Raw genomic sequence first — 20,981 nt, 5'->3', positions numbered from 1 at the left:
AGTCACTCTTACCTTAAGGGCTAATTTCACATGCTGCGGTTTTGACCAGATGGCAAAAAGCCGAATTGCAGCCGGAAATATCCACTGAAAAGTCCAGCTGCTGTGCCGTCCTTAAAGGCAGTGAGCTGAGAGTGTGAATGTGCGCTTTCACACACAACGGGTTTTTTGTGCCATGCTGCGGCGCATGCATACAGCCTTAAACACGACACAAAAAAACAGTTGTGTGTGTAAGGCACTAACGGATGGCAAAAAGCCGGACAAAGTTTCACCAGCTTTTTGCCATCTGGGCAAAACCGCAGCGTGTGAAATAGCCTATAGGATGGCAGCGACTGAATGGTTATTTCATCAATACTGCACATCAGACATTTTATGGCGCTTTATATTAAATATTAGTGACACAGTAACTGGTTAGTTCAAATGTATAGTTGGGGAAAATCCCTATTTTAAAGGGAAAAATGTCAGGACTTGGTTAAGAACCACTACTGGGACACCCTCCCTAATGATTAATTAGCCACCGAGATTTTATTATCTTAACTTGGCCAATAATGACATGCAATTATGTGGCTTAAATTGTGCAAACTGCCGAAAAACGAGTTAATTTCCGTGGACCATGTATATGGGGGTGCTGTATGATTGGGACAGGTGTTTTTAAGATTGCCTATGAGTGTTATAGATGTGTTTTGAAGGTTTTTCAAACAGCTTAAAATTACACAAATATATACTTTTAGACATTTTTATGCACACCTAATTTAAGTACAGCATTTATTTTGCAGAAAAACGCTCAATTTCTATCATTTTTATACTGTTTTAAAAGAAAATGCTTATAACAGCCATTTGACAATTTAAGAACCCCAAATACATTTATTATGGCCACTAATAGCCAATAATAATAATAATAATAATAATAATAATAGCTAATAACTATGTGTTATCCAATATTAGTTTGCCTTTTTTGAGGTACAGGCAGTTATCACCATTTTCACCTACACTTAACACCCATTTTGTAATTGAATTGCACGATAGGTTAACACCGCATACAGGCGCTAAGTGAAATTAACAGGCAATATGTACAAAAAGTTAACACCCGTGAAACCTTTTCACTTTCGCCTGCATTTAAAGCCCCCACCCCAAATGAGTATTTAGAAATATGGTTTTATTAGTTAGTGGAAGCAACAATGGTTTAGTATATCTGCAAAGGACAAGATTTTATTTTACCTGTACTGACACCACAAATGTAATCGAAGAGTTGGTGAATTGGTTTTCCAGTCAGTTCTTCTATTTTACGTAGAGTCTGTAGAGCTACTATTCCTCTGCAGAAAAAAAAGAATGGGAAAGAAGAAGACAATTGTAATGCTCCCCTTGATTATACTGTATAAGGTAATCTTTATAATCTAAGTAGGCATCAATTGATTTTGCTATGGTTTAGGGTGGCGTTACAGAGGCACTTTTAAAGGTACTGAATTTCCAGCTCTTGCAGCCAATACATGCTTAACACACTCTGGGCCTGATACAGAATTGGAATCATATTTGTCATAATTTATGTTCCTAAAATGCCCACATGTTGAGGTGTATGCACCAGGAAATGCGTGAAGGCAGTACCGGTTTGCACTAGACATAATGTATGTCCCATAAACGTACCCCCATGTTTTTGTAAGCATTTTATTTTCACTGTGAAAATACAAACAACCGTAGCTTACTTTACATGCAGTGGCTGCATACTAACATCTATTATTTCAGGAGATCTAGATAAGGGGAACCACCTCCTCATTGGTAAGCACACTTATTATAACACGTTGTTACCTACACTAAATACCGGAGGGACACACTGTACTATAATAGCTTGCACCGGTCTGCTTGTTTCTCTTCACCTGTCCGCTATACATGCTAACATATTAACATCTGAGTCAAGCATTGTTTTATACCTAGACAGTTTTGTTATATACTCCCTATTCCTGGAATATTCATTTGGTCTGCATAACTATAGGAACAGGCTACTATTACACCATTACTATTGTTTTCAAATATGTACATGCATTTATTATTATTAGCTGCATTACTTTCAAAAACTCTTCTAAACAATATATTGTTACTTTGTTTCATTATGTCCTGACTGATACAAAAGCTAGTTTAATAAATGTGTTTGTCATGCACTGTTTTGTACTTGAATTTTACATATATTATTAACACGGTGCTGCAATTTTCCTTTTATTTAGTACAGGTGTATATACATCTGGTTGCAGTCTCATCTACCTGCAATTACATAAGCACATCCTTACAATCAGTGAACAGTAGAAAGCTCCTTCACTCCCCCAGTCATGTGTCTCCGGTTGTAAATGGTCAAATTAACACAAATATGCATTTTCTGGGCATGCATACTGCCAAACACTATGCAAACTGGCGGTGTTGAAATCAGCATCAAGCCCCTATGTGTTTAGTGTCTAGAATATATAATTTAAGCTGAAGAACATTCTAGAAAATAACGAAGTATCTAAGTTACTGATGTGACATCATCTGTGTATGAAGTGTGGGGTGAAAGGTGACAATTTAAAATCATACTTACGGGTTTATTCATGAAGCAGTGAAAAGTGTGGAGAAGTGAGCCAGTGGAGAAGTTGCCCATGGCAACCAATCAGCATTGAGGTAACATTTATAATTTGCATACTATACAATTGTACGGAGCAGCTGATTGGTTGCCATGGGCAACTTTTCCACAGGCTCACTTCTCTACTCTTCACTGCTTCATGAATAGACCCCTTAGTGTTCCTTCTAGGCTGTTTCAGCAGGGTGCAGCACCCTGCCCATTTTTGAAATGGGAAAAAGCACCCTGCACTTTTTCAGTGCACCCTGCAGGACCATAAATCGCCCCCTTGTATACAGAATGCAACAGTCAGAGTGCATGTTACAATGTTGTCGTCTACTCCTTGCCCACCTCTGAAATTGGAACACAATTTCTATCCTTAGCCAACTGGATGGCAGAGGAGGCACTGTAAGTAACACAGCACTCTGATAAAGAGGGAAAGAACAGGGTAAGCAGCGAGCATGTACTGCTTACAGTATTTCCCTAGTAGAACAGACATGTTAGGTGTCTTATACTGTATGTATGCATGGCTATATGATTTACTAAGGGCAAAATGTATGTATAAAAACTATAAACATATGCACTATGCTTTGTGCGCAAAGCGTCACATCAAAAATGTGCCCTTCAAAATGAAAATGTGCCCTCTTCAATGCTCAGCACCCTGCCCTAAAAAAATCCTAGAGTGAACACTACATACTTACCTGAAAAAGGACTATGCATATACGTTTCTTTTCATGTGTTTCCTTAGAATATGTAAATAAATGTATTCAGCAGCTAAGCAAGCATAACAAGAACATATTTATAGCAAATTGGGAATATAATCAGTACAGCAGCGGTATCATTTTTACCTAGTTCCTCCACCATCAATAGTGAGTACTCGAAGCCCTCTGCCCTTAACAGGATCAGTGTAACCGATCAAGGCTAACGTTTCTCTTACAGCAGCTTTAAGGGTTTCGTCGTGTGCTTGTCGTAGTCGCAATAAATAAGGAATGGCTTTTTCCTACAATTGAAAAAAAAAGTTACTTTTTTTTCATTTTTTATTTAAAGGAACTAGTTTAATATTAGGCACTGTTCTACCAAAAGCTTGGAATGATTGCAATAACACATATACACACGTTTTACAGAACAGACACTGAGGGATGGATGTAATGACGTCCAAGTTCGGCGGCCCTGTGGATGCCGGCCAAACTCAGATGTTTTTTTTAAAGGGGCAATCACAAAGCAAAACTATGGATGTACACCAGATAAGGGACTGCAGCGCTATTAGCATACAGGTCCCACATGCTACTGCTGCAAAAGGCGCAGGCGCACACACACACACACACACACACACACACACACACACACACACACACACACACACACAGACAGACGCAGCAGCATCCAACTGAGAATCAGCCCACTGACTGAATGTAGGCTATTGTTCTATGTTAGACGCCAAATGATTTAGTAGTCTATTGTATTTTATGCCATTAATGCATTTAATCCTGTTTTTAAAAACTAGTATAGGACAATTCAGCTTTCCTAGAAACACTGCTCTCCTGACACAAGAGTGATGCTGCAATCTGACAGCTGAAGTACTCTGCACGTCTCATGTGAGACAGGCTTTTTCCACTGCTAATAGTATGTCATTAAACTAGCAAGAGACAGCTTTTGGATGCTGCATTTTATTACATAAAGTAAAACAGTAATGTGACAAAAGCCTAAAGCAATGTAACCATTAGTCAGAAACAAAATATGAGAAACACTCCGGGTGCTACTAATCAACACACAATAAAAAAAAAAAAAAAATAGGATTTTGATACCTACCGGTAAATCCTTTTCTCTTAGTCTGTAGAGGATGCTGGGGACACCAATAGAACCATGGGGTATAGACGGGATCCGCAGGAGACATGGGTACTTTAAGACTTTCAAAAGGGGTGTGCACTGGCTCCTCCCTCTATGCCCCTCCTCCAGACTCCAGTTATATGAACTGTGCCCAGGGAGATGGACATATTTCGAGGAAAGGATTTATTGTTAAACTAAGGTGAGATTCATACCAGCACACACCTCAAACATGCCGCACAACGTGGCAATCAACAGAACACAAGCCAATGGCATGAAAGATTTCAGCAACAGGCTGACAATAAACGTAACACAACATGTGTGTAACTACAACTACTAACTGCAGATACAGTACGCACTGGGACGGGCGCCCAGCATCCTCTACGGACTAAGAGAAAAGGATTTACCGGTAGATATCAAAATCCTATTTTCTCATACGTCCTAGAGGATGCTGGAGACACCAATGGAACCACGGGGTTATACCAAAGCTCTAGAATGGGCGGGAGAGTGCGGATGACTCTGCAGCACCGATTGACCAAACTTGAGGTCGTCATCGGCCAGGGTATCAAACTTGTAAAACTTTGCAAAAGTGTTTGAACCTGACCAAGTAGCAGCTCGGCAAAGTTGCAATGCCAAGACCCCTCGGGCAGCCGCCCAGGACGAGCCCACCTTTCTAGTAGAATGGGCCTTTACTGATTTCGGCAACGGCAATCCGGCCGTGGAATGAGCATGCTGAATCGTGTTACAGATCCAGCGTGCAATGGTCTGTTTGGAAGCAGGACACCCAATCTTGTTGGGAGCATACAGGACAAACAGAGCGTCGGTTTTCCTAACCTGAGCCGTTCTGGTGACATAGATTTTCAGAGCTATGACCACATCCAAAGACTTTGACTCAACGAAAGAGTCAGTAGCCACTGGCACCACAATAAGTTGGTTCATGTGGAAAGATGAAACCACCTTCGGCAGAAAATGCTGACGAGTCCTCAACTCTGCTCTATCTTCATAAAAAATTAAATAAGGGCTCTTGTGAGATAAGGCCGCTAATTCAGACACCCGCTTTGCGGATGCCAAAGCCAACAGGATGACCACTTTCCAAGTGAGGAACTTCAACTCCACCTTCCGTAAAGGTTCAAACCAATGTGATTGAAGGGACTGCAACACCACGTTAAGATCCCATGGTGCCACTGGGGGCACAAATGGGGGTTGGATGTGCAAAACACCTTTCACGAACGTCTGAACTTCTGGAAGGGAGGCCAATTGTTTTTGAAAGAAAACCGATAAGGCTGAAATCTGTACCTTAATTGAGCCCAACTTCACTGGGAATACCCTTTCGGGCTAGGATTTGGCATTCAACCACCATGCCGTCATACGCAGCCGCGGTAAGTCTTGGTATACGCACGGCCCCTGCTGTAACAGGTCCTCGCGTAGAGGAAGAGGCCAGGGATCTCCTATGAGTAATTCCTGAAGATCTGGATACCAAGCCCTCCTCAGCCAGTCCGGGGCAATGAGGATCGCTTGAACCTTTGTTCTTATGATCTTTAGAACTTTTGGAATGAGAGGAAGTGGAGGGAATACATACACCGACGGAAACACCCATGGTGTCACCAGTGCATACACTGCTATTGCTTGAGGGTCCCTTGACCTGGAGCAATATCTCTGAAGCTTCTTGTTGAGGCGAGACGCCATCATGTCTATTTGAGGAATTCCCCAATGACTTGTTACCTCTGAAGACCTCTTGATGGAGGCTCCACTCTCCTGGATGGAGATCGTGTCTGCTGAGGAAGTCTGCTTCCCAGTTGTCCACTCCCGGAATGAAGATCGCCGACAGTGCGCTTGTATGCTTTTCCGCCCAGCGGAGAACCTTTGTGACTTCTGCCATCACCGCTCTGCTTTTTGTTCCGCCATGGCGGTTTATGTACGCTACTGCTGTAATATTGTCCGACTGGATCAGTACGGGCAGATTGCGAAGAAGATGTTCCGCCTGCACAAGGCCGTTGTAAATGGCCCTTAACTCCAGAATGTTTATATGGAGACAAGTTTCCTGGCTTGACCATCTTCCTTGGAAGTTTTCCCCCCTGTGTGACTGCAAGCCCATCCTCGGACACTTGCATCCGTGGTTACTAGGATCCAGTCCTGGATCCCGAACCTGCATCCCTCCAGGAGGTGAGAACTGTGCAGCCACCACAGGAGTGATATTCTAGTCTTGGAAGACAGGATTATCCTTCGGTGCATGTGCAGGTGGGATCCGGACCACTTGTCCAACAGGTCCCACTGAAACACTCTGGCATGGAATCTGCCAAACTGAAAGGCCTTGTATGCCACAACCATCTTGCCCAGCAACCGAGTGCATTGATGGATTGACACTCTTGGCGGTTTTAGAATTTGTTTGACCAGACTCTGAAGTTCCCGAGACTTTTCCACTTGGAGAAAAACTCTCTGTAGTTCTGTGTCCAGTATCATTCCTAAACATGACAACCTCGTTGCTGGAGTCAACTGTGATTTTGGCAAGTTTAGGAGCCAACCATGCTGTTGAAGAACTACCAGGGACAGTGCAACGTTTTTCACCAACTGGTCCCTGGATCTCGCATTTATCAGGAGATCGTCCAAGTACGGGATAATGGTGATTCCTTGCTTGCGAAGAAGAACCATCATTTCCGCCATTACTTTGGTGAAAATCCTCGGAGCCGTGTACAGACCAAACGGCAACGTCTGAAATTGGTAATGACAATCCTGAATTGAAAACCTCAGGTAAGCCTGATGCAGAGGATAAATGGGAACATGCAAGTAGGCCTCCTTTATGTCCACCGACACCATAAAATCCCCTTCCTCCAGACTGGAAATAACTGCTCGGAGAGAATCCATCTTGAATTTGAATTTTTTTTGGTAGAAATTGAGGGATTTCAGGTTTAGGATTGGTCTGACCGAGCCATCCGGCTTCGGGACCACAAACAGGCTTGAATTAAAACCTTCTCCCTGTTGTGACTGGGGAACCCTGCTGACCTGATTTTGACACAACTTTTGTATTGCGTCGCAAACTACCTCCCTGTCAGGAAGAGAAACTGGTAAGGCCGATTTGAAAAATCAGCGAGGGGGAACGTCTTGAAACTCCAGTTTGTACCCTTGGGATACTATTTGTAAAGCCCATGGGTCCAGGTCCGAACGAACCCAAAACTGACTGAAGAGTTTGAGACGTGCCCCCACCGGTGCGGACTCCCGCAGAGGAGCCCCAGCGTCATGGGCTGGATTTGGCAGAAGTCGGGGAGGACTTCTGCTCCTGGGAACCCGCCACGGCTGGTGATCTTTTACCCCTTCCCCTTCCTCTAGTAGCAAGGAAGGAAGAACCTCGCCCTTTCTTGTATTTATTGGGTAGAAAGGACTGCATTTGATAGTGGTGTGTTTTCTTTTGTTGTGAAGGCACATAAGGCAAAATGATGACTTACCCGCGGTAGCCGTAGATACCAAATCAGCGAGGCCGTCACCAAACAAGACACCACCTTAATATGGTAGAGATTCCATATTTTTCTTGGAGTCAGCATCAGCATTCCATTGATAAATCCATAATGCTCGCCTAGCTGAGACTGCCATGGCATTGGCCTTTGATCCCAAAAGGCCAATATCTCTCGCAGTTTCCTTCAGGTAAGCTGCAGCATCCTTAATATAACCCAGCGTCAAGAGGATGCTATCCCTATCTAGGGTATCTATATCAGATGACAAGTTATCTGCCCACTTTTCGATAGCACTACTCACCCACGCAGATGCAATGACTGGTCTGAGCAGTGTACCTGTGGTCGTATAAATGGATTTTAACGTATTTTCCGGCTTACGATCCGCAGGGTCTTTAAGGGCTGCCATGCCAGGTGACGGAAGAGCCACCTTTTTAGACAAACGCGATAGGGCCTTGTCTACAATGGGGGTTGACTCCCACTTTTCCCTATCCCCAGAGGGAAACGGAGAAGCCACCGGAATTCTTTTGGTAATCTGAAACTTTCTGTCAGGGCTTTCCCAGACTTAAGATACCAAAAGGGATGTGCGTCTCTAATGCAAATCCAAAAAGCAGCCATAGCACTGCATGCCCACAGCAGGTGCCACAACTACAGAGTCACATTTGAGGCACTTTGCATCCTTGGGTATACCCATCTTGTACATAACCTTGTGAGTGTATTATGCTCCGTGTGTGGGGGCAGGGGGGTACAGTTTATAGAGTGGCATGTAAACTGGAATTAATCTTACATGTCCTAATTTTAGAAAGAAGAGTTTTGACTGGGGAGGAAGTACACACCACCATAAAAGAGAAACCAAACTGGGCATAAAGAGAAAGGCGCAATTGAAGAAAACTGAACTTGGGATATGGTAATCCAATTGAAATTATGCAAACGTTTTGACATGACCCACATTCCATAAGCAGATCTGGCTTATTCCACACCTCCACAGCTTAACGCAGAAGGGGGGTAAGAACTCTGGAGGATTTACCCACCAGAAACTGCAAAGGAGTCAATGAGGACTCTGCCAGCTCACCAAGGAAGCCCACTAAAATGTTCACTTTTAGCACTTTGTCAAGAACCCTTTGCACAGAGTAACTGCCTGAAGTCTGGAACCTCACAAAATACTGGGTTCCTCCTTTGATATTCTTTGCCAGGTCTTTACTGCAGGTGTCTCCAGTTGATGTTTGTTCGTGGGTCTTTCTGCCTTTAGTATTGTTTAAAGTAAGTCACATGCGCGCTCAATCGGGTTAAGATCTCCACTTATTTGCCTTAAATAACTCCTTGGTTGATTTTGCATTACATTTCAGTCATTGGATAGCACTTCACAGTACAGATGGACAATCAACTTTACTGAATTTGGCTGAATCTGAGCAGATAGTATATCCTTATACACTTCAGAATTTATCTGGCTGCTTCTGTCTTCTATCACATCATCAATAAACACTAGTGACCCAGTGCCATTGGAAGCCAGGCCCTTTTCCAATTTTTTTCTTCCCATCTGGTGGATATTAGTTTCATCTGTTTAAAGCATATGTTCTCAAACTCGGTCATCAAGACCCCAAAACAGTTCATGTTTTCCAGGTCACCTAGCAGGTACACAGGTGTAGTCATTACTTACTGACATTTTAAAAGATCCACAAGTACATCTAATTATTTCACTTGTGATTCTGTGAGGGGACCTCGAAAACATGAACTGTTTGGAGACCAAGTTTAAAACCCTAAGGTCTAAGAAAGCTGTTCTACAACTGGGCTGGCTCCTTCAGATATTTTTTTTTCCAATTTCTAATTTGACCTTTCTATTCTTCATCCTTATGGTTTGCACCTTGTTGTGAACCAGGGTTGGGAAAAAAATGACTTACTTTTTATTTAAACCTTGTTTTTTGTTTAAACCAGTTTATTTTGCATTAATGTCTTAATGAAAAAAATTAAGGAATCGAGTTCATTAAATTAATACTGTGAAACAAAGCATTAATCAACCATATTTTAATACTTTCTAACATTAATCCAAAGTTATTAAGACTTTGACAGGGTTTTACATCTTTCAATAAAACCAATTTTTACTGCTTAGTATTCCTATTACATCTGAAATACATTTTTTTATATATACACTGCTCAAAAAAATGAAGGGAACACTAAAATAACACATCCTAGATCCGAATGAATGTAATATTCTTATTAAATACTTTGTTCTTTACATAGTTGAATGTGCTGACAACAAAATCACACAAAAATTATCAATGGAAATCAAATTTATTAACTCATGGAGGTCTGGATTTGGAGTCACACTAAAAATTAAAGTGGAAAAACACACTACAGGCTGATCCAACTTTGAGGTAATGTCCTTAAAACAAGTCAAAATGAGGCTCCGTAGTGTGTGTGGCCTCCACGTGCCTGTATGACCTCCCTACAACCCACACAAGTGGCTCAGGTAGTGCAGCTCATCCAGGATGACACATCAATGCGAGCTGTGGCAAGAAGGTTTGCTGTGTCTGTCAGCGTAGTGTCCAGAGCATGGAGGCGCTACCAGGAGACAGGCCAGTACATCAGGAGACGTGGAGGAGGCCGTAGGAGGGCAACAACCCAGCAGCAGGACCGCTACCTCCGCCTTTGTGCAAGGAGGAGCACTGCCAGAGCCCTGTAAAATGACCTCCAGCAAGCCACAAATGTGCATGTGTCTACTCAAACGATCAGAAACAGACTCCATGAGGGTGGTATGAGGGCCCGACGCCCACAGGTGGGGTTTGTGCTTACAGCCCAACACCGTGCAGGATGTTTGGCATTTGCCAGAGAACACCAAGTTTGGCAAATTCGCCACTGGTGCCCTGTGCTCTACACAGATGAAAGCAGGTTCTCACTGAGCACATGTGACAGACGTGACAGAGTCTGGAGATGCCAAGGAGAACGTTCTGCTACCTGCAACATCCTCCAGCATGACCGGTTTGGCAGTGGATCAGTAATGGTGTGGGGTGGCATTTCTTTGGGGGACCGCACAGCCCTCCATGTGCTCACCAGAGGTAGCCTGACTGTCATTAGGTACCGAGATGAGATCCTCAGACCCCTTGTGAGACCATATGCAGGTGCAGTTGGCCCTGGGTTCCTCCTAATGCAAGACAATGCTAGACCTCATGTGGCTGGAGTGTGTCAGCAGTTCCTGCAAGACGAAGGCATTGATGCTGTGGACTGGCCCGCCCATTCCCCAGACCTGAATCCAGTTGAGCACATCTGGGACATCATGTCTCGCTCCATCCACCAATGCCACGTTGCACCACAGACTGTCCAGGAGTTGGCGGCTTTAGTCCAGGTCTGGGAGGAGATCCCTCAGGAAACCATCCGCCACCTCATCAGGAGCATGCCCAGGCATTTCATTCATTCAGATCTAGGATGTGTTATTTTAGTGTTCCCTTTATTTTTTTGAGCAGTGTGTGTAATATATATATATATATATATATATATATATATATATATATATATATATATATATATATATATATATATATATATATATATATATATATATATATATATATATATATATATATATACACACATATACATATACACCTCTCACAAATCACGGCACTGGAGACAGGTTCAATGAAGCAACATAACTTGTATTATAGGTAGACGCACGTTTCAGAGCTTCCGCTCCGTCCTCAGTACCATGTATGGTACTGAGGACGGAGCGGAAGCTCTGAAACGTGCGTCTACCTATAATACAAGTTATGTTGCTTCATTGAACCTGTCTCCAGTGCCGTGATTTGTGAGAGGTGTATGTTGGATTACACTGGCACGGGGACCTGTTGTGATTTCAGAGTAGGAGTGCCGGCTGCGATGGACAATGTATGTATGTATGTATGTATGTATGTATGTATGTATGTGTATATGTATGTGTATATGTATGTGTATATGTATGTGTATATGTATGTGTATATGTATATGTATATGTATATATATATATATATATATATATATATATTATATTATATATATATATATATATAGGGATGGGGGCGCCAGCGACCAACGGTGTCTAATGGTTTTTAGATAAGATATGAAGAAGGGGCTGGATACGTTCAGATAAAATTATAAAATTCAATTTAATTTATAAAGGAAGAGGGTGGGATAAAAGTTTACAAGCATGGGGTAATATTTAAGAATACATCAAAAAGATTTTTATAAAAAACCGATACACAAAATATGAGAATAAAAAACATCAATATTCTAAAAAGATAAAAACACAATGCTTATCTTTTAAAATGGAGGGTCAGTTTAGAGGTACACCCAACGCGTTTCGTCCATCAGACTTCATCAAGACCCCTTGATGAAGTCTGATGGACAAAACGCGTTGGGTGTACCTCTAAACTGACCCTCCATTTTAAAAGATAAGCATTGTGTTTTTATCTTTTTAGAATATTGATGTTTTTTATTCTCATATTTTGTGTATCCGTTTTTTATAAAAATCTTTTTGATGTATTCTTAAATATTACCCCATGCTTGTAAACTTTTATCCCACCCTTTTCCTTTATAAATTAAATTGAATTTTATAATTTTATCTGAACGTATCCAGCCCCTTTCTTCATATCTTATCTAAAAACCATTAGACACCGTTGGTCGCTGGCGCCCCCATCCCCCTGCTTTTTCACCTTTAAATCCTAGACAGCTTATCCCTGCCTAATCTGCTTGGAAGCTAGCTGACACCTTATACCTATAAAGGAGTGTCTACGGTTGGGTCTATTGTTATAACCCTATATATAATCTACCTACATAAACCTGTGGCGCCGTACTACCACTATTTCATATATATATATATATATATATATATATATATATATATATATATATATATAGTGGAGGGATAAGGGTACCGGCGACTAATGTTGTGTAAATGTGCAAATAATTAATGTTGAAAGCTTATGATTCATGAGCCAAAAAATATATAAAATCGAACAAACAGTTTTAATAGTACATATAAATAAGATACATAAAAGGTCATAAAATATCCGAATCAGGTAAAGAGGTAGCAAGGTAATAAACTTAGCTTTAAAATAGGCAAGGGGGTCACTGCAGGGAAACCAACGCGTTTCGTCACATCAGACTTCTTCAACCCTTCTTGACCCTTTGAAGAAGTCTGATGTGACGAAACGCGTTGGATATTTTATGACCTTTTATGTATCTTATTTATATGTACTATTAAAACTGTTTGTTCGATTTTATATATTTTTTGGCTCATGAATCATAAGCTTTTAACATTAATTATTTGCACATTTACACATCATTAGTCGCCGGTACCCTTATCCCTCCACTATATATTTCTCTCTGGCAGCACCGTACTAGGGTTGCACTCTTAAGGGGTGGCTGACACCTCTAACAAGGTGGTTGTGTTTGTAATTATCTTTTTATTACAACATATATCTTTTTATTACAACATATATACTAAGTTATTACTGAGACTATACCCCACAAGTGGCGCTGTATCACCCTTTGCAATATATATATATATATATATATATATAGATATAGATATAGATATAGATATATATATAGATAGATATATATATAGATATATATAGATAGCTAGAGAGAGAGAAAAAGACTAATACTGAAACATATACGAGGTATACTCAGAGACATCTCAATAGAACTGAAGGTTTGGAATTGAAATAAACATGAAGGAGATTAAACCACAAGATGTTTCTCTGTATTGCTTTTTTAATGTGTTGGGAGTTGTTTACTCTTTAAGATTGAGAATGTCAGCTGTGGTTTTCTCCTGTCCTATAGGATTGCTTGGGGAGTTGGTGGAATCTTAGCTGTTACTAGGCAGATGTAGTACTTCTCTGATCTGGTTCACACTTCCACCATCCCTATATCTCTTTTATGTGTGTGAATTTACTACACTGGTTCAGTTCACTCAAATGAATACCACAAGCAACAAGAATAATTCCAGAGGGATTCTCTTATAATAGGATTTTTTTTTAAGAATTCATGGCACCTTAACTGCTGTCCCAGTATAATAAAAAATCAGAGTGGTCTTAAAAAAAAAAAAAAAAAAAAAAAGTCATTTGGTTTAAACCAGCTGAACCCTCTTATATTTGCTCTTTGCTCTTCTCTTTATGGTAGACTTGGATAACGATATGCCTACCTCCTGGAGAGTGTTCTACACCTAGGCCCTCATTCCGAGTTGTTCGCTCGCTAGCTGCTCTTAGCAGCATTGCACACGCTAAGCCGCCGCCTACTGGGAGTGTATCTTAGCATAGCAGAATTGCGAATAGAAAATTCTTAGCAGTTTCTGAGTAGCTCGAGACTTACTCCTACACTGCGATCAGTTCAGTCAGTTTCGTTCCTGGTTTGACGTCCCGCACACGCCCAGCGTTCGCCCAGACACTCCCCCGTTTCTTCAGATACTCCTGCGATTTTCCCAGAAACGCCAGCGTTTTTCTGCACACTCCCAGAAAACTGCCAGTTTCCACCCAGAAACACCCACTTCCTGTCAATCACACTACGATCACCAGAACGATGAAAAATCCTCGTTGGGCCGTGAGTAAAATACCTAACTTTTGTGTAAAATAACTAAGCGCATGCGCTCTGCGAACCTTACGCATGCGCAGTAAGCGACTAATCGCAGTATAGCAAAAAATCGGCAACGAGCGAACAACTCGGAATGACCCCCCCTAGCTGGATGTTGTGAAGGGGTAATCCTTTACCACAGAAAGCATCTTGCAATTATCCATCATTGTTATCTTCCATGCATGTCCTATCTGTTTCCGAGCTCAATAGTGCATTCTTTTTTTCTCAGAGTCCATGCGGTTCACGGGATGGGAAGTGACATCACCATGCGTTCCACCTCGGGCGCCGGGCGCGATTCCGTGCGGACCGGGCCAGGTTTTTTTTCCGGATGGGGCAGAGATCATTCACTCCTGTTTTTTTCTGAGGTGGTGGTCCTACTAATGGGTGTAGCATGGTATGCCGGCGCTCGGGCTCCCGGCGACCAGCATACCGGCGCCGGGAGCCCGACCACCGGCATACCGACAGCGTGGCGAGTGCAAAGGAGCCCCTTGCGGGCTCGCTGCGATCGCCAAGCTACGGGCACAGTGGCGCGCCACACTATTTTATTCTCCCTCCAGGGGGGTCGTAGACCCCCACAAGGGAGAATAGTTGTCGGTATGCCGGGTGTCGGGATTCCGGCGCAGGTATACTGTGCGCCGGGATCCCGACATTCGGCATACAGAAGACCACCCCTACTAATAGAGGGGCATTTTTCACTTCGGGGCCTGTGAAGCATGTGATCGTATCTGTAAATTTTGTCCTTTACAGATGAACTTTGTATGTGCTTTTGAACACACTGAAATATTAACTTGGTGTATCACCTGTCTTGAAAAAGGTCTGTGAACAGACTGAAACGTCGACAATAAAAACATTTGGTGATTAAGAAGAATCATTGTCTGAATGAACCCTGTGACCTAGTATAGGTATGCAAGTACACCGTCCACGTTGTGGAACTTTTGCGATTTGTAAGTGGACCGGACACGGCCCATTGGGAGCACCCGCCTTCTTTCCCAACAGATAGGATGAGAGGGCAGGTCTACAAGTGTATTTATATATAATAAATATATATACACACACGGCTTGCGTCACTAGGTCGACAAGACTTAGGTTGACGGTCATTATGCCAACCACTATAGGTCGACATTCACTAGGTCGACATGGAAAAAAGTTCGACATGGGTTTCTCAAAAAAAAATTCTTCATTTTTTGCACTTTTTCATACTTTACGATCCACGTGGACTACAATTGGGAACAGTAACCTATGCAGAGTGCATCGGTAGCGGAGCGAGGCCCCTTGCCCGAAGCATGGACTAATTGGGGTTCCCCGTCACTTTACAAAGAAAACTACATAAAAAAGTAAAACAACTCATGTCGACCCAATGACCATGTCGACCAATGGTGGTCGATCTAATGACAGTCGACCTAAATCTTGTCGACCTAATAACCCACACCCAAATAATAAGAAAACACACTGACTACAGGGGTGTGACACCCTGTAGAAAATCAAGAGCGCTGTCCGCACTGATAAAGGAGACTATTTACTATACAATTAAAATATTTGACAATAACAAATTGTTAACAATTTTTATTAAAAATGAATAAAATTAATTAAGTAGTACAACCTGACTGGCCTTCAATCAGCCTATATAATGCGTACTTAATATCATGATATAGACAATTCATATACAACCATTATTATGGCTATGTGTTACTGAAATTATGAGGCTTAGAATTTGATGCAACTAAAATTCATAATGTCCACTTGTTGGAAGATGAAAAGGCTATAAATGGCGTTCCAAACACTGAGTGTGTTTGGAGGTCCTCAGTTCTTTAAATGTTCCAATTTGAACATGTGTGCACACATATAGCAATTTAATGAATAGTTACCATCCACGGATATTATGGGTTCACCTCCAGGATAATGAATTAATGCTGTGACAGTCCCGAATTCAGAAACTCCCTCTGCTGGTGCTTGACCGTCAATTGCATTATTCATTAAATTGCTATATGTGTGCACACATGTTCAAATTGGAACATTTAAAGAACTGAGGACCTCCAAACACACTCAGTGTTTGGAACGCCATTTATAGCCTTTTCATCTTCCAACAAGTGGACATTATGAATTTTAGTTGCATCAAATTCTAAGCCTCATAATTTCAGTAACACATAGCCATAATAATGGTTGTATATGAATTGTCTATATCATGATATTAAGTACGCATTATATAGGCTGATTGAAGGCCAGTCAGGTTGTACTACTTAATTAATTTTATTCATTTTTAATAAAAATTGTTAACAATTTGTTATTGTCAAATATTTTAATTGTATAGTAAATAGTCTCCTTTATCAGTGCGGACAGCGCTCTTGATTTTCTACAGGGTGTCACACCCCTGTAGTCAGTGTGTTTTCTTTTGGTTTTTGTGAGGATTGCAATTATCCTTTATTAGGAGCAGCAGTCCGCATTGATATTTGATCTCCATCTTTCTGGTAGGAACCAGCGCCCAGGGGTATACACACCAGTCCACACACGGTGGTGTGGGGGTGGTTGTGTATACATTTAGAACCCAAATAATAAGATTTTACTTACCGATAAATCTATTTCTCGTAGTCCGTAGTGGATGCTGGGGACTCCGTCAGGACCATGGGGGATTAGCGGCTCCGCAGGAGACAGGGCACACCCTGTCTCCTGCGGAGCCGCTAATCCCCATGGTCCTGACGGAGTCCCCAGCATCCACTAGGACGTTAGAGAAATACACACACACACACACACACACACACACACACACACACACACACACACCAGTATATGTATGTACTTGTTTGACTATGCAAGATGGCACACAGCGTGAAGTTCCATACTCTGGCCACATGCTTTCCAATATGAGTGTTCAATTTCTCAAAATATTGAAATTGAGAATTGTGTGGTTAATACAGTTTAAAACCTGCTAGGCTACAACCAAATGACCAATGTGTACGAGTTTTAAAACAGTACGTAGGTCTCATTTGATTAGTCCAAGTTCTAAATTCTGCAACTACAGAAGCAGACCCATATGGAGAAGAGTGATCACACAATGAGTTTTACACTTGTCAGATAAGAGACCAAAATATATTTTCTTTCTACCAGATGCTAATGGGACATTTACTTTTTGTGGAAATTGTGTCTTATAGTGAGGTGCAGATTGTAGTGCTTTACAAAAAGTGTGAGCGTTATGTATAAACAGTGTTATATTAGGTCATTGCAGTATGTTTACCATTGCTGGATAGTTGTCCTGGAGCCCCCAAGTACTAAGGAAAGAGTGCAAATTCACTGGGGAGTATGTCCTTAAAAGGATATGGGTTACTCTCATATATAAACAGATACTTCCATTATTCTGTAGAACCTAAATGATAATTCTGCCTGTTCTGTAAAATGTTTTCATAATAGTCCCTACTCCCTCGCTCTTTCTTAGGGAGAGCATCTAGGCTGCCCTGTTGAAAGTTTTGAAGATATTGGGACTTCAGTAAGGAAGATAGACTCGCTGATTGTGGGAATCGAAGATGAGACCTAAAAAGACCATCCACTGAAATGATTTGAGATTGGTTAATCAAGTATTTAAAGTCCAATCATAGAATTCTAACGCTTCCTTGTCCACCTCCAAATGCTGAATCATACCCTTTTTAGACAGAAGTTTCAGTGCCGGGTAGTTTTGCTGGTCCCTGCGTGACCCCACTTTCACACAGACAAGCAAATTACCAGGTCAAGAATTTCTACCCGGTAATTTGCGGATCAAAACTGGAATTTCGTCTGTGTGAAAGGGTCAACCCGGATCAAAACTCCCAGGTCTCCAACCCTGGTAAATTCCTGGGTCGAAGTCCCAGGAATTTCAACCCGGGTATCAGTGTCAACTCCGAGCTTGCCTCTACCAGCAGGTCATCCAAATATGGTATAATGGCAACACCCTTTTTTTCTGAGGAAGACTACCATGTGCGCTATTATCTTCGTAAACACTTAACCAAACGGAAGAGCTTGAAAAGTTAAATAATGGATGATACTGTAAAAAAATAAGAATTTACTCACCGGTAATTCTATTTCTCGTAGTCCGTAGTGGATGCTGGGGACTCCGTAAGGAACATGGGGAATAGCGGCTCCGCAGGAGACTGGGCACAACTAAGAAAGATTTAGGACTACCTGGTGTGCACTGGCTCCTCCCTCTATGCCCCTCCGCCAGACCTGAGTTAGGATACTGTGCCCGGAAGAGCTGACACAATAAGGAAAGGATTTGGAATCCCGGGTAAGACGCATACCAGCCACACCAATCACACCGTACAACTCGTGATACTATACCCAGTGAACAGTATGAATAACAACTGAGCCTCTCAAACGGATGGCTCCAAACAATAACGCTTTAGTTAGGCAATAACTATATACAAGTATTGCAGACAATCCGCACTTGGGATGGGCGCCCAGCATCCACTACGGACTACGAGAAATAGAATTACCGGTGAGTAAATTCTTATTTTCTCTGACGTCCTAGTGGATGCTGGGGACTCCGTAAGGACCATGGGGATTATACCAAAGCTCCCAAACGGGCGGGAGAGTGCGGATGACTCTGCAGCACCGAATGAGCAAACTCAAGGTCCTCCTCAGCCAGGGTATCAAACTTGTAGAATTTAGCAAATGTGTTTGAACCCGACCAAGTAGCAGCTCGGCAAAGTTGTAAAGCCGAGACCCCTCGGGCAGCCGCCCAAGAAGAGCCCACTTTCCTCGTGGAATGGGCTTTTACAGATTTAGGATGCGGCAGTCCAGCCGCAGAAAGTGCAAGTTGAATCGTACTACAGATCCAGCGAGCAATAGACTGCTTTGAAGCAGGAGCACCCAGCTTGTTGGGCGAATACAGGATAAATAGCGAGTCAGTTTTCCTGACTCCAGCCATCCTGGAAACATAGATTTTCAGGGCCCTGACTACGTCCAGCAACTTGGAATCCTCCAAGTCCTTAGTAGCCGCAGGCACCACAATAGGTTGGTTCAAATGAAAAGCTGATACCACCTTAGGAAGAAATTGGGGACGAGTCCTCAATTCCGCCCTATCCATATGGAAAATCAGATAAGGGCTTTTACATGACAAAGCCGCCAATTCTGACACACGCCTGGCCGAAGCCAAGGCCAACAGCATGACCACTTTCCACGTGAGATATTTTAGTTCCACGGTTTTAAGTGGCTCAAACCAATGTGACTTAAGGAAATCCAACACCACGTTGAGATCCCAAGGTGCCACTGGAGGCACAAAAGGGGGCTGAATATGCAGCACTCCTTTAACAAACGTCTGAACTTCAGGCAGTGAAGCCAGTTCTTTTTGGAAGAAAATCGACAGAGCCGAAATCTGGACCTTAATGGAACCTAATTTGAGGCCCATAGTCACCCCTGACTGTAGGAAGTGCAGAAATCGACCCAGCTGAAATTCCTCCGTTGGGGCCCTTCTGGCCTCACACTGTGTGGCCACAAGCAGAATGTAGCAGCATGTGTTGTATGTTCCGTGCTCAATAGCTTAATTCCCAACCAACATGGGAAGGTTTCATAGGGTGTAGTCTTATTAATCATCCCCTTAATTACAGGCACTTTTGAATTCCTCTTCTAACATTTAACTTACAACAGAACACAGAGACTCCATCTTGAAGTGTGCTGCCTTTTAATGAAGATCAAGCTCTTTTAAATTCAGAAAAGGCCAGAATGAACCATTTGGTTTTCATACTAGAAAGAGGTGAGAGTAGAAGCCTTGACCCCTTTACTCTACAACAATGGGAACAATAATTCAAGCAGCTAAGCAATGCTGTCCCGACAGCCTCTTGATCTTGATCTATGTCCAATTCCTAAGTTCTAACAATGTATCTATAACTGTAAATATCTTAGTATCTTCTACATGTAACATAATATCTTCATCCACTCAACTATATATACATTCTCATATAAACTGTAATTGGGGGGGCCAGAGAACATGGTGTGCATGTGTGCGTGTGAGAGAGAGAGAGAGAGAGAGAGAGAGAGAGAGAGAGAGAGAAAGAAAAAGAAGAAAGAAAGAAAAAGAAAGAAGAAAGAAAGAAAAAGAAAGAAAAAGAAAAAGAAAAAAGAAAGAAAAAGAAAAAGAAAAAAGAAAAAGAAAAAAGAAAGAAAAAGAAAAAGAAAAAAGAAAGAAAAAGAAAGAAAAAAAGAAAGAAAAAGAAAGAAAAAGAAAGAAAAAAAGAAAGAAAAAGAAAGAAAAAGAAAAAGAAAAAGAAAAAGAAAAAGAAAAAGAAAAAGAAAAAGAAAAAGAAAAAGAAAAAGAAAAAGAAAAAGAAAGAAAAAGAAAGAAAAAGAAAAAGAAAGAAAGAAAGAAAGAGAAAGAAAGAAAGAAAGAAAGAAAGAAAGAAAGAGAGAGAGAGAGAGAAAGAAAGAGAAAGGGAGAGGGAGAGGGAGAGGGAGAGGGAGAGGGAGAGGGAGAGGGAGAGAGAGGGAGAGAGAGAGAGAGAGAGAAAGAAAGAAAGAAAGAAAGAAAGAAAGAAAGAAAGAAAGAAAGAAAGAAAGAAAGAAAGAAAGAAAGA

At 41.8% G+C, this 20,981-nt stretch overlaps 1 protein-coding gene across 2 annotated transcripts in view; it reads right to left on the bottom strand.

The window, feature by feature from the left end:
• Positions 1–20,981, bottom strand: part of PNPLA8 (patatin like phospholipase domain containing 8) — a 215,319-nt gene that overhangs the window by 132,821 nt on the left and 61,517 nt on the right. For both annotated transcript variants that reach the window (XM_063927296.1, XM_063927297.1), the window contains 2 exons: positions 3,427–3,578; positions 1,216–1,310 (listed from right to left, as the gene is read on the bottom strand). In XM_063927296.1, the coding sequence (XP_063783366.1) occupies positions 1,216–1,310; positions 3,427–3,578 (247 nt within the window). The remainder of the gene's footprint in view (positions 1–1,215; positions 1,311–3,426; positions 3,579–20,981) is intronic.

The sequence above is a fragment of the Pseudophryne corroboree genome, chromosome 6, assembly GCF_028390025.1.
Source record: "Pseudophryne corroboree isolate aPseCor3 chromosome 6, aPseCor3.hap2, whole genome shotgun sequence".
In the NCBI taxonomy this organism is placed as follows: Eukaryota; Metazoa; Chordata; class Amphibia; order Anura; family Myobatrachidae; genus Pseudophryne; species Pseudophryne corroboree.
Note: the sequence above shows the minus strand (reverse complement) of the source record. Positions and strands in the feature narration are given on the sequence as shown.